At 41.9% G+C, this 14,534-nt stretch overlaps 2 protein-coding genes across 2 annotated transcripts; one reads left to right on the top strand and one right to left on the bottom strand.

Annotated features, from left to right (window-relative positions):
• The first annotated feature begins 4,795 nt into the window (after window positions 1–4,795).
• On the top strand, window positions 4,796–8,495 carry tmbim4 (transmembrane BAX inhibitor motif containing 4). Its single transcript, XM_063216738.1, has 7 exons — window positions 4,796–4,959; window positions 5,702–5,810; window positions 5,909–6,014; window positions 6,224–6,257; window positions 6,389–6,506; window positions 6,779–6,824; window positions 8,070–8,495. The coding sequence occupies exons 1-7, from the start codon at window positions 4,800–4,802 to the stop codon at window positions 8,274–8,276; spliced, it is 780 nt and encodes a 259-aa protein (XP_063072808.1). The 5' UTR covers window positions 4,796–4,799; the 3' UTR covers window positions 8,277–8,495.
• Window positions 8,496–9,772: 1,277 nt separating this feature from the next.
• Window positions 9,773–10,976, bottom strand: vhll (von Hippel-Lindau tumor suppressor like). Its single transcript, XM_063216739.1, has 3 exons — window positions 10,717–10,976; window positions 10,509–10,619; window positions 9,773–10,372 (listed from the first exon to the last, which is right to left on the bottom strand). Exons 1-3 carry the CDS (start codon window positions 10,892–10,894, stop codon window positions 10,212–10,214), a joined length of 450 nt encoding a protein of 149 aa, XP_063072809.1. The 5' UTR covers window positions 10,895–10,976; the 3' UTR covers window positions 9,773–10,211.
• Between the last annotated feature and the right edge of the window lie 3,558 nt (window positions 10,977–14,534).

Below are 14,534 nucleotides of genomic sequence, written 5' to 3'. Positions count from 1 at the left end.
TGTGTGAGAATGTGTGTGTGTGAATGTGTGTGTGAGAATGTGTGTGTGAATGTGTGTGTGAGAATGTGTGTGTGTGTGTGTGTGTGTGTGTGTGTGTGTGTGCGTGTGTGTGTGTGTGCGCGCGTGTGTGTGCGAGCGTGTGTGTGCAAGCGTGTGAGCACGTTCATAGATGCAGTCGGCTCGTATGCACCGCCTACCCAAAATGAGCAGGCGGAGCACTCGGAGGGTCACACGCAGCCTCAAAATGAATGGCAGTGAATGAGAAGCCAGCGCACTGGAGGGTAAACTCTGATTTTTTTAGACTTGTAATCGTCTGGAACACTTTCATTCAAAGTCCACCGCCTGTTTTGTGAATTCAGGGAAACGACTATAAAGTGGGACAAACATACGTACATCCAGACGACCACGAGCAGTTGTAGAATCCGCAGTTCCCCCCACCCATCAGTTCAGTCTGACAGCTGTCAAACTGAGCTGATGGGGGGGACAGTGCTCGTGGTCGTCTGGATGTACGTATGCTTGTCCCACATTATAGTCGTTTCCCTGAATTCACGAGACAGGCGGTGGACTTTGAGTGAAGGTTCCCCGGACGATAACAAGTTCAATACAGAGATTTATCCTTCAGTGCGCTGGCTTCTCATTCACTACCATTCATTTTGAGGCAGCCTGTGACCCTCCGAGTGCTCCGCCTGCTCATTTTGGATAGGCGGTGCATAGGAGCCGACTGCATCTATTGTGTGAGAATAAATGTTTGTCGGTGGTGTCTGTGTTTGGTGCTGTCCTTTCCCCTTTCTCTATTCTTTAGTAATACCTCTTACAGTCAGAGGGGTTCCAGACTTGCTCCTGATTATGGTCTGACCACTGGTGTGTGTGTGTGTGTGTGTGTGTGTGTGTGTGTGTGTGTGTGTGTGTGTGTGTGTGTGTGTGTGTGTGTGTGTGTGTGTGTGTGTGTGTGTGTGTGTGTGTGTGTGTGTGTGTGTGCGCGCGTGCGCGTGCGTTAAAAAATGTATTCTGCTGGAACCAGTTGACTAGTCCAACTTTATATAATCCAGAAACAATGTGAAACAGAAAACAAATGAGAGCATGGCATCACTCTCAACCAACAAAAGGACAGAAAGGGCCTGTGTGTCGTCTTCTGTGGTGCTCCGTTCTAGGCTTATCCTCTCCGCTCAGACTTACTGTTTTGGTTAAAGGAACAGACCACCCTTTTTTGATTTTCACATATTTGCAGTATTTCCCAGCATTATTCACGAATGTGCATATCATTTTCTTCTCAGTGTTTTCAGGACTAAGATTTGTTGGATCAGAATTATTAGCGTAGCTTAGCATAACCACTGGAAGTAACTGGTATCTTTAGCATCAAGCCACGAGTGATCACTGGACCGAATTAAATTGCTGTTTTACACTCTGGTGAATTTTACATTAATTTTAAAATGGTTTACAAGAACATTTGATGATGTTTTATTTTGTACCATAGACTTGCATTACTATGCCTAATTTGGCCATACTGTGAAACGGGGCAATGCAAATACATAGAAGAAAATGATATGCACATTCATGCATAATGCTTGGAAATACTGCAAATATGTGAAAATCAAAAAAGGGTGGTCTGTTCCTTTAATCAACAGACAAATGCATGGCACATAGTGATGTGATGATGGGCAACCTGAATTCATTAGTTTACAATCCAGTGCTACATATTCCAAATTAGTTGTTTTTACCGGTCCAATTTAGCCAGCTGGTTAAATGATCATCTTGTTGAATTGAACAGGTAAAACTAGGTCATTTTGGAATATGTGGCACTGGACTGAACTAAAGAAACCAGGCTGTCCGTCACTTAATAGTACATAGCCAAACAGAAGGTGTTGTTGCCACGTCCCCGCTGTCAGCCACGACTGCAAACCATTCTAGTTCCTCCATCTCTTCCTCTGGTCTTCATGCTCTCTCCTCTGTGTCGCTCTTCTTCCATGGAGGAAACAATACGCTTTCCCCGCTGTCAAGCAGCTCTTTCCCCATTCAATATCTTGATCGTAAATGAGAGTATAACTCCTGATGAGATGTTTTTGCAGGGACAAAAGCCTTGTGCATCGATGACATTGAGCCTCGTCTCGCAAGACCAGAGGGGAAAAGGGCGGGAGGAACTAGAGTGATCTGCCTCCCAAGCCACCTGGATCAGTGGCTCTCCTCTTTGGGGGGCCCCGCAGATGATGATGGGACCCTCACTCCCATAAAGGGGAAAAGCTATTTGCCAGTCCTTGACACACCATTTTAGAAGCGCCCCTAGGGCTCAGTACACTGTCGCCCCCCATCTCAAAATATCCCTTGTTCAAACCCGTTCACTGCCAGGTGTGACTTTTTTTTCCTTTTTTTGCTGTGCATAGTGATAAAGCGCTGTGGAGCATGTGTTCTGAGCTACTTCCTGAGAGAAGCTGGGAGGGGGGCAGAGACATTGCCTAGTGTTTTTGCCAAGTCCAGCATAAAGGAGGATGGAAAATAATGTATAAATGCCATTGTATAGGGATTCAGGTAGCCACCTTTGGGCAGTATAGTGGTATCGTATGGGCGGTGTACCCTCCCCCACCCCATCAGCCTGTGCATGTTGAGCGCCAAAAACCAGATAGATGGTTTAAGCAATATTGATCCAGCTCTGTATGTGGGGTGGATGTATAGTACAGTATATCCACCCAGCCCAGCTATGAGCAGGCTGAGGGGGAAATCGGTGAACCTCGCCACAGGACATCTGCCTTCGTGTTACCTACACCTACCCCTCTCTCTCTCTCTTTGTCTCTCTCAACACAAGAAAATAGTGATAATTTATTGAATTTTCCTGGGAGTCTTTGAGGAAGGCTATAAAAAACGTAATGAAAGAATTTGGTCATAACTATGGTGTACTAACAAAATAAATAAAATGTAAAAATCAGTGACAGAGTGTGAAGAAGGATACTTTTTAAGTTCTGCTTCTGTCAAGGGTCACCACAAGTTGCGCACCTTTTGGGTTATGCAGTCGTAGAACCTTTGTAGCCTTCCTCCAAGACGGTGTAGGATATTTATCTAATTAAGGAAGGAGATGCACCATATTGTTATTATTCTTTTGTTATTAATTATTATGTAATGTTCTACTAACTAAGAGCTGCCAAACCACTATCATTTTGCCTGTCTGCCATACTGTCTGATTGACCTACCTGACCCTTTTGGTTTTTGTATGCTAACCTTTGTTCATAAGATGTTTATAAAGTTTATTTTTGCCAAAGATATGCAATTGCATTATATATGGTATTACAAATAATTAAAACATTGTTATACTTAATGCGTCTTGTGTCATCTAAAGTACATCTACAGTAGATCGCGTCATGAAGTTGTCACACATTGTTGCAATTCTTCTCCCCATTCTACTCCAAACCATAAAAAACCATTAAAACTCATTTTGCAAACTTATTATGTATTAGCTAGAATCCGGCATGTTATTTTAAAAGAGTCAGAGAGCATGGTGTCTAACTCTTGATTATATCTGGTTCTTTTAAACATATCCAACATATCATTGGATGAAATTACAAAATGCATTTCATAGCATCTGCAGGTTGCATCTTGACCCCACAGCAACCAGAAGAACTGTCTCCATTCTCCCAAAGCATCTGTTTTGTAGGTTGCTTGATAGGCTATATACCTCTTTGATCAAAGGTGCATGGGTCCTCTTCTGAGATTCTGTTGTCTTAATGTGTCCATCGTCATTTAGCCCTTGTGACCCTTTTGATGGACCTTTGAGTGATTGACCACTCAAGAACCAATCTGGTCTCATTTCATACAACACATACTAGGCCTACATCCATGGGACCATGGGTCAGTGTAATTTCAAGTAAGACCTATGGATGATGGGGACATGTCCATACCACTTTTGAGACTTAAGTACAAATATAATGCAAAAATAGCAACTGATGTCCCCATGCACTTTCCAAGTCGAGCTAACACCTTTGCCTACATCACATAGTAGGGTACATAGCACATCAGTAGGCTAATATCTCACACTCACCCTAGAATATGCCCTGGCCCATTTTATGGGAATGAGTGCTTGTGAAAATGTTTCCAATTTGTCTTGTCGTTCGAACCGTGATTTCATCCTAGATTTTAATTTTGGCTCATGTCATGATGTGAATTGGAGTTTAGCACCTTAAGTAGTTTAATCTAGTCCTTTTTGAGTCATTAGATCATAGCCTTTATGTGGCTCTGCTTTAGACGGCTCTGCTTTAGACCAGGGGTGCATCCCAATATGTGACCTTGCCTCCTCCACTTGTGCTTGTCTCCTCGTCCCGCCTCCTGGCCCCTCCTCCATGGAGAAAACGATAAAGTTTCCCAGCTGTCAGCCTCGCCACAACAACTTTTGAGGGACTGTTTTTCATTCACCATCCCAATTGCAAATGAGAAAAAGACTTTACAATTGAGCTTTTGCAAGATATTGAAATATAATGCTGTTGTCAGTGATGTCATCATGACGAGAAGCAAGTGGAGGAGGCAAGTGGAGGAGGCAAGGTCACATATTAAAACGCACTCCAGAGCTTTAGACAAGGGAAGGACGCCATCTACCGGCCATAAGTTCTAGTTGCAAGCTCCGGCAAATACCGAAATAGTTTACAATTATCATGTTTGGCATGCGTTTGTTTAGGCATGCATTTGTTGTGACTAGACATTAGGTAATCAATCACTAACCAGAAGCAATTTTATTAGGACACAAGTAGCCATTCGTGTATTTTCACTTTTGGCGTTTGACAATACGTCACAGAATCGGCTACGTGTATATGTCACGTGGTATGTGTAGAGCGGAAGCAGAAGACAGAGGAGCAACACGAATCTACGCAGGGAATTTGTCAATTTCAGAAATGAATTCAGAGAAATATCCTAGGTCCTCAATTGAGGACGATTTCAATTATGGGACTAATGTCGCCACGGCTAGCGTCCAGATCCGTATGGGTGAGTATCGAATGAAAAAAATAGACGCCAGGGATACGCGAAATAGCCAGATGTGTGATGAAGAAAGCAGGCCAGGGACAACAACAGCTGATCCAGCCGTCAGTAGCTCAAATGTTTTCTAGACCAGGAATAGGTCTACCATGATCGACGTAAACCATTGATTCTATTTACTGCCATTTAGGTTAACTGAAAATAACAAACCAAAAATGTGTCTGCACCAGGAGAGTGATCCCACTGACCATTGGATGCCAGACGTCGTCGTTACAGATAGACTACTCTCTTCACCAGTCTTCTGTTGTCAGATAGGCCTAGTAGACTAGTGGCTCTGCAGCACCGAATGACAATTTCTGTCTTTCACTTTAACTTGCAGGCAGTTTGTTTTTGTGTAATTCTATTAATTGGAGACCCTAAAAATAACAAGGCAGCTAGAATTTGCTGCCGTGCCCCGTTTTCTGAACTTTCTAGGTCCACAGCTGAACAAAAACAAGGGCTTTGTGAAATAGAAGCCTATGCACAAAGCATGTTGGTTAACTGGAGCTGATTTTTGCCAAGGTTTTTGGTTAAGTGTGATAACAGTATTATAGGCCTATAGGCCAAGAGTATTAGCTCAGGGGCATTCCCGTTGAGATGGTGCAAGTTGACCACAAGTGAAAAATCCTTGTGTACAACAATACAACAGTGTTAAAATCTTACAATAAAATAAAATAAAATTCTTACTTGTTCTTGTTCTTTTTTCTTTTAGATTTTCTGCGCAAGGTCTATACCATCCTGTCATTGCAGATCATCCTCACCACAGCCATGTCTGCACTCTTCATGTTCTGTGAACCTATCAAAACGTTTGTCCATGCAAGGTATGGAGTAGCACATTGTGTAGCTACCATAATAGAGCACTAGTACTTGAAAACCAATAGCTGGAAATATCACATAACTTCTGGCTTTTGTGTTTCAGCCCCGCTGTCGTCTTGGTGTCTGCTATCGCCTCTCTTGTCCTCATCTTTGCCCTGTTCATTTACCGGCACAAGCATCCCATCAACCTCTACTTACTCTTTGGATTTGTAAGTGATGACAAGGATGTGTTAGTTTGGAGAATGCAAAGTCATGTGCAGTTTATCCGCCAACATCTATGTGATTTTATTTGTATGAATACTATATCAAACAGCGGTACACATAGGTCATTTGAGGGGGGTATAATTATTTGAATAATTCCATAAATCTCGATTTAATCATCTTTTCTTTCCATTACACTCTTTTTAAACTATTTCAGACTGTGTTGGAGGCAGCTTCAGTTGCAACCGCTGGTAAGATATTTTATTTGCTTTAATGAAACTGATTCTCTGTTAACATCATCAGTTTTGAGGCAAGTTTAATATGCCATCTTTGCATGGTGTGCTTGTTGAAGTCTGAATTGTTTATCCCTGTCTGTTTCTAGTGACCTTCTACGAGTACTCTATAGTCCTGCAAGCTTTTATTCTGACATCTGCCGTCTTCCTCTGTCTGACTGCCTACACCTTCCAGTCCAAGAGAGATTTCAGCAAAATGGGCGCAGGGTATGGTATCACTACTTGCAGTGACAGCTTTGGACAGCTAGTCAAGCTCTGGAGTTTCAATTTATTTTTACATTAAAAATACAATATACAATTAAATACACTGAAGTCAATTGAAATTTGGAAAATGTGTTTTTCTCTCTATGTGTTGTATGTCATTCTTCTTATGTATGATTACAATCTGATCATAACTTATTGGTGGAGAAGAGCAATTATTACCGAAATACCCTAGTAATAACAATAATAATATGGTTGTAACTTTTCTCTTTTTTTAGATTGTTTGCATGTCTGTGGATTCTGATCATCGCTGGTTTTATGAGGGTAAGTAGTTGGAAGTTAAACTCAGGCTTGTCTCTGTCACAGACATTGTTCTTGCCAAATATAGTTTTTGCACTCTGCTTCCTTATTTAGTTTGGGAAACTGGACATGAAAGAGTACAGTTCATCTTGATGTGTAAATTGGTTCTGAGCGTCCTTTTTCGTCTTGTCTTGGACTCAAACTTCTTTGGAATCTGTCTGGTCTAATCCCGGTCTTGTGCGTGTATCGAACTCTATAAAGGTGGTCTTGACTACAGCCTTGCTATGCACTGGCTCTAACCTTTCACCAGTTCAGCTGATTCTGATTACAACAACTTGTTATTAAATGATCTGTGTAAGAATCAAATTATTTGCAAGATGTGGTTATTGGAGTATAACTTTGCTGATAGTTGAGGGGACCACTGATGATTTCCCAACTCTCTTGTAAAAGAAAAGATTATGAGACTGTAGTCTCCAATGACATAATACATTCATTACTTGCAAATGTCTCTCTAATGATGCAGAGATGGTTTGAGCAAAAATGGACTATTGTTTCTGTCTTTAATGAAGGGTTCATTTAATTAACCCTTTACTGTTGGAGGTAGCCGGGGCCCACCCATAACTGACGTTGCAAAAAGTTTCACTCCTCATTTAATGTGGCCAATCTAGAACATTTCAAATTGACTCATCGATATACGGGATTAGTCCATTTTGAGCATTTCAAACAGCTTGATGGGGTATGTTTAAGGCAATGATGCACTTATTCAGTCAGCAGATGAGTGAAGGAGTGGATGGTTTAATCGATTGTAGCTTAACCAGTATCGTATGGAAGCATAGATATGAACACTAGATGTAGATGCCACGTTGACCTCTTGATGAATGGCTCAAGTCAGATCGCTGCCACGTTTAGTCGGCATAATGCTTCCATCACTTGGTGATGGTGACGGTGATGGTGACATCTATGTAAAATATCATAGTACCGGCCCAAGACTTTGGTGCCCAGGGCTGGGCCAAGCCAAACGGCTGCCCACTGTATTTAGAGTTCATATCTAAGTATGGAATGGAAGCATTTCCTGAACACAAGCTGACAAGCCCCTTGCATCTCCCTCAGAAATGGGTTGACAGCGCGAGTAGTCCAGACCAAATTCTGGCAGAGTTTTGAATTAGCAATAGCCAGGCTACGTTAAAGGGGCTCTTCTTTTTTGTCTTGTTGTATGTTCACATGTGGCCCCTACTGACTACAGCCAACTATATTCCTACTATATTACAGCTGTTTTTCGATAGCGACATGTTGGAGTTGGCGTACGCCTGCGCGGGCGCCCTCCTCTTCTGTGGCTTCATCATCTACGACACCCACGTCCTGATGCACCAGCTGTCCCCCGAGGAGCACGTACTGGCCTCCATCAACCTCTACCTGGACATCGTCAACCTCTTCCTCCACATCCTGCGCATCCTCGACTCCATGAAGAAGCATTGAGTGCCTCGCCTTACCACTCACTGCCAGTGACGCGAGATGGGAGAATTTGATCCATTAGTTCACAACCACAGGTGTTAAAAGTAAAAGTAAAAAAAGAAACGGTTTCCTTCCTTAATTCCTTATTTTAAGTATGTAAGTTATATGGAACTCTATCATGTATTTTATTTTGTATATAAGAACTGAAGATGTCAAATAAAATCAATCAATCAATCAGTTCAACACAGGTAACTTATCTGAGTAACGAGTAGGCCTGTGTACCTATCTTACGATCAGCTGACTCTGCTGGTTGGATCACATTTGTGGTGGGTTCTTGTTAAGTTTTTAGTGGGTTTTTTTCACTAACAACACAGTCAATCTACTTCTTTAGGTACAATGGGGTAAATGGTGTAACGGCTATGTAATATCATGGGCTAGTGTTGTACTTACCATGATCTTACTTCTACTTTTACTTTTGACAACTCTGTTAACAATACAGTGCCACATTTTCCAAATGACCTGGTTTTACCTGTCCAACTCGACAAGGTGAACCAGGCAAATGCCTGATTGAATTGGACAGGTGAAATCGGGTCATTTGGAATATGTGGCACTGGATAGTATCTCATGAATCTATTTTACCCATCGCTGGACTGATGATGGGCCAGTCATGCCTTGGATGAGTAGATCATCTGTCTTGAGTTGGCAAATTGTTAAATGACACTGGATTGAGGTTTATGATTTATAAATACATTAGTCTGGTAAAGTCAAGTTACAAAAAGCCATGAAAATGGTAAAGAAGAATATCTCTAAGCATCATAGTACTAAACGTTCACTGGAACAAGAAATTGTCTGCTTGCTGACGACACCACTGTAGCCCAGTGAATCCCTTCCAGTCCCATTCAACATCAGCTGTACAGTGGGCCACCTACTCATCCTAGCCAACATTTACACAGTACCTTGGGAACTGTGATTCATTCCATTTCTTTAAGAGTAATATATTACCAGTTTTTATTGTGGGTTTCTTTGGTTTTGTGCTTTGTTTAACAGTTTTGCACGTCACACCCCTGATCAGACCGATTGAAAGGTATTATATGTTCAATAAAACATAAAAGAATGATCAAAGTATTATTTAAAGTCCCAGCAACTACTGTGTGTTTGAATGTGAAATTGAAATATATATATATATATATTATTTTTTGCAGCTTTTTGGTTATGGTCTCTCTTCTGTAGATTTGGGAAAACTAAGTAGGCTAACCTACATTTAATTTGATGTATCATCTGAAATTCAGGAAGGACATGATTATATATTTTTGATGCATTATAAGTAAATATTTGAACTTAAATTTATAAAGCTAGAACAAAAAGAAAATGTATTAAGTGCTTAACCCCAAACTTTTGTGTATGTTCATGTAAATAACTTCCTGTAACATTGTACACTCTGGTGGTGAAGTGTTTAATGAAGACGTAAAAAATTGGTTTCTTTTTGTTTCTTGATTCCTTCAATGAGTTGAATAATCCAGTTTCTCATAACATGCATTTTATTAATGAACGTGAAAACAGACAATTGCATATCAGTCAGTGGGATTCATGTAGGCCTACAGCTGAAGGATGTATCCCTCTGATGACATTCTAAGAATGAACAGATCATTGCCACAATGCACTACATAGTGTTACTTTTCAAGGTGTTTAGTTTAAGAAGTTAGTGTGTTTACAAAGCTGGTGTACACAAACAGAGCTTCAGTAGCCTAAATGCTGATATACAAGCATAGGCCTTTCTTGGTACCCAGAAAGAACAACAAACACAAACTGTCAGTTTTTATTGGAAATCTAATGGTACTATGGTGAGGCAAGTATGGGACAACAAAATTCAAGTTTCCACCAGGTCAAGAGAAGAATAAAGAGCCCTATAAAGGCAGGTGGGCAATAAAGTGACACCAGCAGCAGCGTGATCTTGACAGTTCAGGGCGCACTGGAATTCAATAATTTAAGCTCCTCTCTTAAATTGGGTGGGGATAAGAGATCTTGCTTCAAAGTTTGAGGAATGTCTAGTATGTTGAGATCTTGCTGACTTGTCACCAAACGCCTTATCGCCATCAAACAGCATGCGTATAACGAGTACACTGAAAAGAAAGGAAAAACTGTTCATGCGTCAAAGCCACAAACAAGTTTTGCAGGCACCCTCTAGACTGAGATTCCAAGAGTCTCTCCGGTCTACAGGGCAGTTTATCACTATTTTCAAGTCGACAACTCACTTACCTGGTGTTGTAATATTCACGATGTCTACTTCTAAAGTTGGGTAACACACGTCTTGTTGATTGGCTGCGAGTGCTGCGCCATTCTCCGTGGTCCTAAAAATCCACGGATGTGCTGAAAGTTGAAATAGCAAGAAATCATCAACTGGCAAAGTTGTAGGACTGTAGCTAGATAGACTTGGCTCTATTACCGCATCGACCAGTCCACGTACTTATAAAAGTATTCATGTGAAGTTCTCCATTTGGTGGAATATCGCCATAAGAGACTGGGTTTCCTGAAAAATCAAGCCACCATGCCCTCGCAAGTTTGTTAGTCCTGTTAACAAATATAACAAATTTCGGAATGTCAGAATGAAGGGATCTTATTGGCTTTGGTCCCTCTGTCTCCATTTTTGCTCAAATCATACTCTGAACCAGGAAATAGGCTTGGAATGCGCGCCCACAATCTCGAGATCGTGTAGGCAGGGCAGGATTAAGATGGCCTGGGGCCCCTAGGCTAAAGGTTGCTGGGCCCCCATGGAAGGAAAATTTTGCCACAAATTTTCATAGACAGTTACGAGCTAGGAATACATGGGTTCTAAATTTTGTTTATAACCTGACTGCGCGAAACTAACTGCGAACAACTCAACCTCTGATTGTTGGAAACTGCTGTCGGTCAAACAATTTAGCTACGTGGTTGGCCAGTGTCTAACCCCTCCTCATAACATCGTGTTGATAAACACTCAGAACCCATGTATAAAGGATAACATGTCTGCCAACTGTACTCAACATGCCAGATGATTCCCCCCCCCCCATATTGCATCTTGTCACAGTCCTGCCATTTTCCCCTTTTGGCCAATCTGGGGGCCCTTGGGAGATTGGGGCCCCTAGCCATATCTAGCCTGTGCGCTTCTCCGGCCCTGAGTGTAGGCCCTATTATGTGAGAAGGGTCACTCCTACCTACCGCCAAAAACTTGCAGTCCCACCTAGATGGCGACCTCGGCGGGCAAGTAAAGATTGGGAAACCTGAATGGGAGTAGGGCTTATGCCCAAACATCTTTTACTCTAAATTCCAGGCATCAACCTCATAAATACGCATTTTCTGTTAGGAACTATGGTATTATATAAGAGGAAGTGTTGCCAAGTTCTTAGTGTTTAGGCCTAGTTTTTCCACCAGAGTAGAAGATTTCGACCTGTAAGTCCATGGATTTGTCCTCAACTCGGCCTACAGCTTGCTGACCTCATACGACTTTTTTGAAAATCGGACCAATTGTTTGCTCAATCAGAGGTAGGCCTAAATCGTGAGTATAGCATCATGTAGTGTACAAGGATAATGATAAGCAAATTCACATCATGACCAGGTTGCGATCTATAATCGCATGGTCCCATGAGCATTCTGCTCACATCCAACCCTCAGCTCGTATAGTGTGAGGAAGTGAGTTGTGAGAAGTTAACTTTTAAACCCTACGATGCCCTCATGTGAGCAGGAGCTGAATACTCGCGACTGAAAATATAGCACAGTGTATGCCCGGCTTTAGTCGGACAGCTGTTACAATGATGCATCTGCTATGTAGAACCTGTGCTAGCTGTTAGTTTAAATGGCGGTGCTCTTGTAATGGAGGCCAACTCAGAGTGTAGCGTAGAATGTATAGTAAACCTCCCTCCCAAAGCCTCATACAGTATCTGTGACTCCCATACCCGAACATGCATTGTTGACAAGGAGGTGGCGAGTTTGAGACCAGAGGGGTATGGACTGGGTGGGAACACGTCGGTCACACTGGTGCAGTGACCCGGATGGGAGTGAGGTTTAGGGGGGGTGAGTGTAACGGAGGCCAACTAGCAGAGTGTGGTGTGGAATGTTAGTAAACATCCCTCCCAAAGCCTCAAACAGTGTTGGTAGCGCTGAGCTATCGGACTGGTCCTTTAGCTCAGCGGTAGCGTGCTGTGACTCCCATACCCGAACCAATGGTTGACTAGGAGGTGGTGACCCAGGTTTGATTTTGGTCCGGGTCATTTGCCAACCCTTCCCCATCTCTCTCCTCATTTGTTGCCCCTCTGACTTCACTGTAATATAAAAAATTAAAAAGCAAAAAAAGAATTATTTACAAGAAAGTAGCCAAGTTAGGGCCTGTTTTACGTAGCCTCATCGAAACCCATCACTTTTTCACTTTCCCAACTAGCTGCTGTAGGCCTATCACTTGGACAACTTCAGTCACTGACCCTTCTCATTGGTTGAAAGTTCTCTGACCAAGGTCTTGAATATTACAACTGCAGTGTCAAAAGTTGTCCTGTTGATGGAGCGCATGAGCAGGTTAACACATCACAGTCTGTGCAGAACATGCCACTATATGAAGACAGTTTTTTAAACCTGTGGGTTCCTATTTAACAAAATGGTTGATTTGGGAACTTATCTTACTGACTAACTAAATTAAAAGAGTTGAATTGTTTTTTTGTGTGTGTTTATATCTGCACAGTGATTATCAAAGCTGAATCAGACCTTCAGCTCTCTACAAAACCCTTTCAGGATTCTACCATCAGGCCCTCTTTAAAAAACACAAGATGATAAAGAAATCCACTTAGGATTCCTGGGTGGTCTGTCTGTATTCTTCAGGGAGACAAGGAGACATTCTTGGGTGGTGACAGCAAAGCTTTGAAGTCTTGAGGTTTTTGTCCTCTCTCAGAAGAGGCATCACCCAAAAACACCATGGGAAAAAAACCTTGCTTGCTTGTTGCTTTTTACTTTGGGGCAATCGTGATGTCTTTCCCCAATACGACTTCTAAAAAAGATAAACGCATATACTAATTTATAGAAAAGTTAAAAGGACCTACAGCCTTTTGTGATGTGTCTCAGGGAAAGCAAAAGATTGAGACTTAGTTGGAACCCTGTTGTGTGTCTCCTATTTGGAGGTAATTGCACACCTTTTTCCACCTTACTTCAGTTAAAGGCTAAGGATTTTCAAGGCACGGTGAAAGGAAAAAGGACTGGGTATATGACACAATAAACACAAGAGTTTTAAATTTCAGGAATGTCATTGATCTGTTAATTCCTTGAATCAACTTTAAATCTGTCTTCCCTGAGCTATTTGTTGATTTTTTTTTTTTTTTGGTGTTTCCAGCGAATAGTCTCTAAAATGGACTGTCCCCGTATCAATTAGTCTTTGCATTACTTAGTCAACATCATGCGTAAGCATCCATTGTGCTGGATTTTCACAGGATTATTGTATAGAACAGCAGAGGCTGGGGTAATAATAGCCTACTCATAATAATAATTATTATTATTAGGTCTGTCAATAATAATAATAATATTAATAACTGGCTAAATAAAAAAGATACAATCGCCTTTCCAGATTCCCAAGGACACTACAGAGACAGTAAAATCATATGTACATCTAATGGATAAACATCTTCCTATGTCTCTATGGGTAAGATGGGCCATTCTGCGGCGTGGCCTTTGAAGATCAGCTTTACTGCCCTGGCTCTGCTCTGCCTTCTGGCCTGCTCTGCTCCTTCACTGGGCCAAGAATGGGATGGATGCTCAGCAAGCCATGCTCAGCCCATCAGGCTCTTTGTTGGTATAGCCATTCTCCCCACATGAAGGGGGCTTAATTGGTTGCTCTAGTAGCTGGCCCTTCTTACACACAGACACACACACACACACACACACACACACACACACACACACACACACACACACACACACACACACACACACACACACACACACACACACACACACACACACACTACAAAAGGCTGAAAGTGGCCCTCCACAAAAAAAGAACCAAACCTCTTGCACCACCTCCCGGCTTTTGATTAGGAGGGCAGAAAATGCGTTGTCACAATGGTGGATTACCCCTGCCTTCCATCCCTGCAAAAGGGTGGAATAACAAAATGCCAGCTTGCACAATGCTCCGGACAGAATGAGTAAAGGGGTGAAAATGTAGTCTATGTGTGTAGTAGTTTTATTATATTATGTTTATTAAACATATTTGTGTGCACTTTGGAGCAACTTGAAATCCACTTTACCCTGTGTAATTCTGTATAATTCTGT

This window comes from Engraulis encrasicolus, chromosome 15, assembly GCF_034702125.1.
Source record: "Engraulis encrasicolus isolate BLACKSEA-1 chromosome 15, IST_EnEncr_1.0, whole genome shotgun sequence".
NCBI lineage: Eukaryota > Metazoa > Chordata > Actinopteri > Clupeiformes > Engraulidae > Engraulis > Engraulis encrasicolus.
This window is presented reverse-complemented; position numbering and strand designations above follow the sequence as displayed.

Coding starts and splice junctions, on each gene's coding strand:
- tmbim4 (XM_063216738.1), top strand. CDS start 4,800: ATGTGTAGAGCGGAAGCAGAAGACAGAGGAGCAACACGAATCTACGCA. Junction 6,507..6,778: donor TTCAGCAAAATGGGCGCAGG/GTATGGTATCAC, acceptor CTCTTTTTTTAG/ATTGTTTGCATGTCTGTGGA. Junction 6,825..8,069: donor TCATCGCTGGTTTTATGAGG/GTAAGTAGTTGG, acceptor ACTATATTACAG/CTGTTTTTCGATAGCGACAT.
- vhll (XM_063216739.1), bottom strand. CDS start 10,894: ATGGAGACAGAGGGACCAAAGCCAATAAGATCCCTTCATTCTGACATT. Junction 10,620..10,716: donor TCACATGAATACTTTTATAA/GTACGTGGACTG, acceptor TTCAACTTTCAG/CACATCCGTGGATTTTTAGG. Junction 10,373..10,508: donor CGTGAATATTACAACACCAG/GTAAGTGAGTTG, acceptor CTTTCTTTTCAG/TGTACTCGTTATACGCATGC.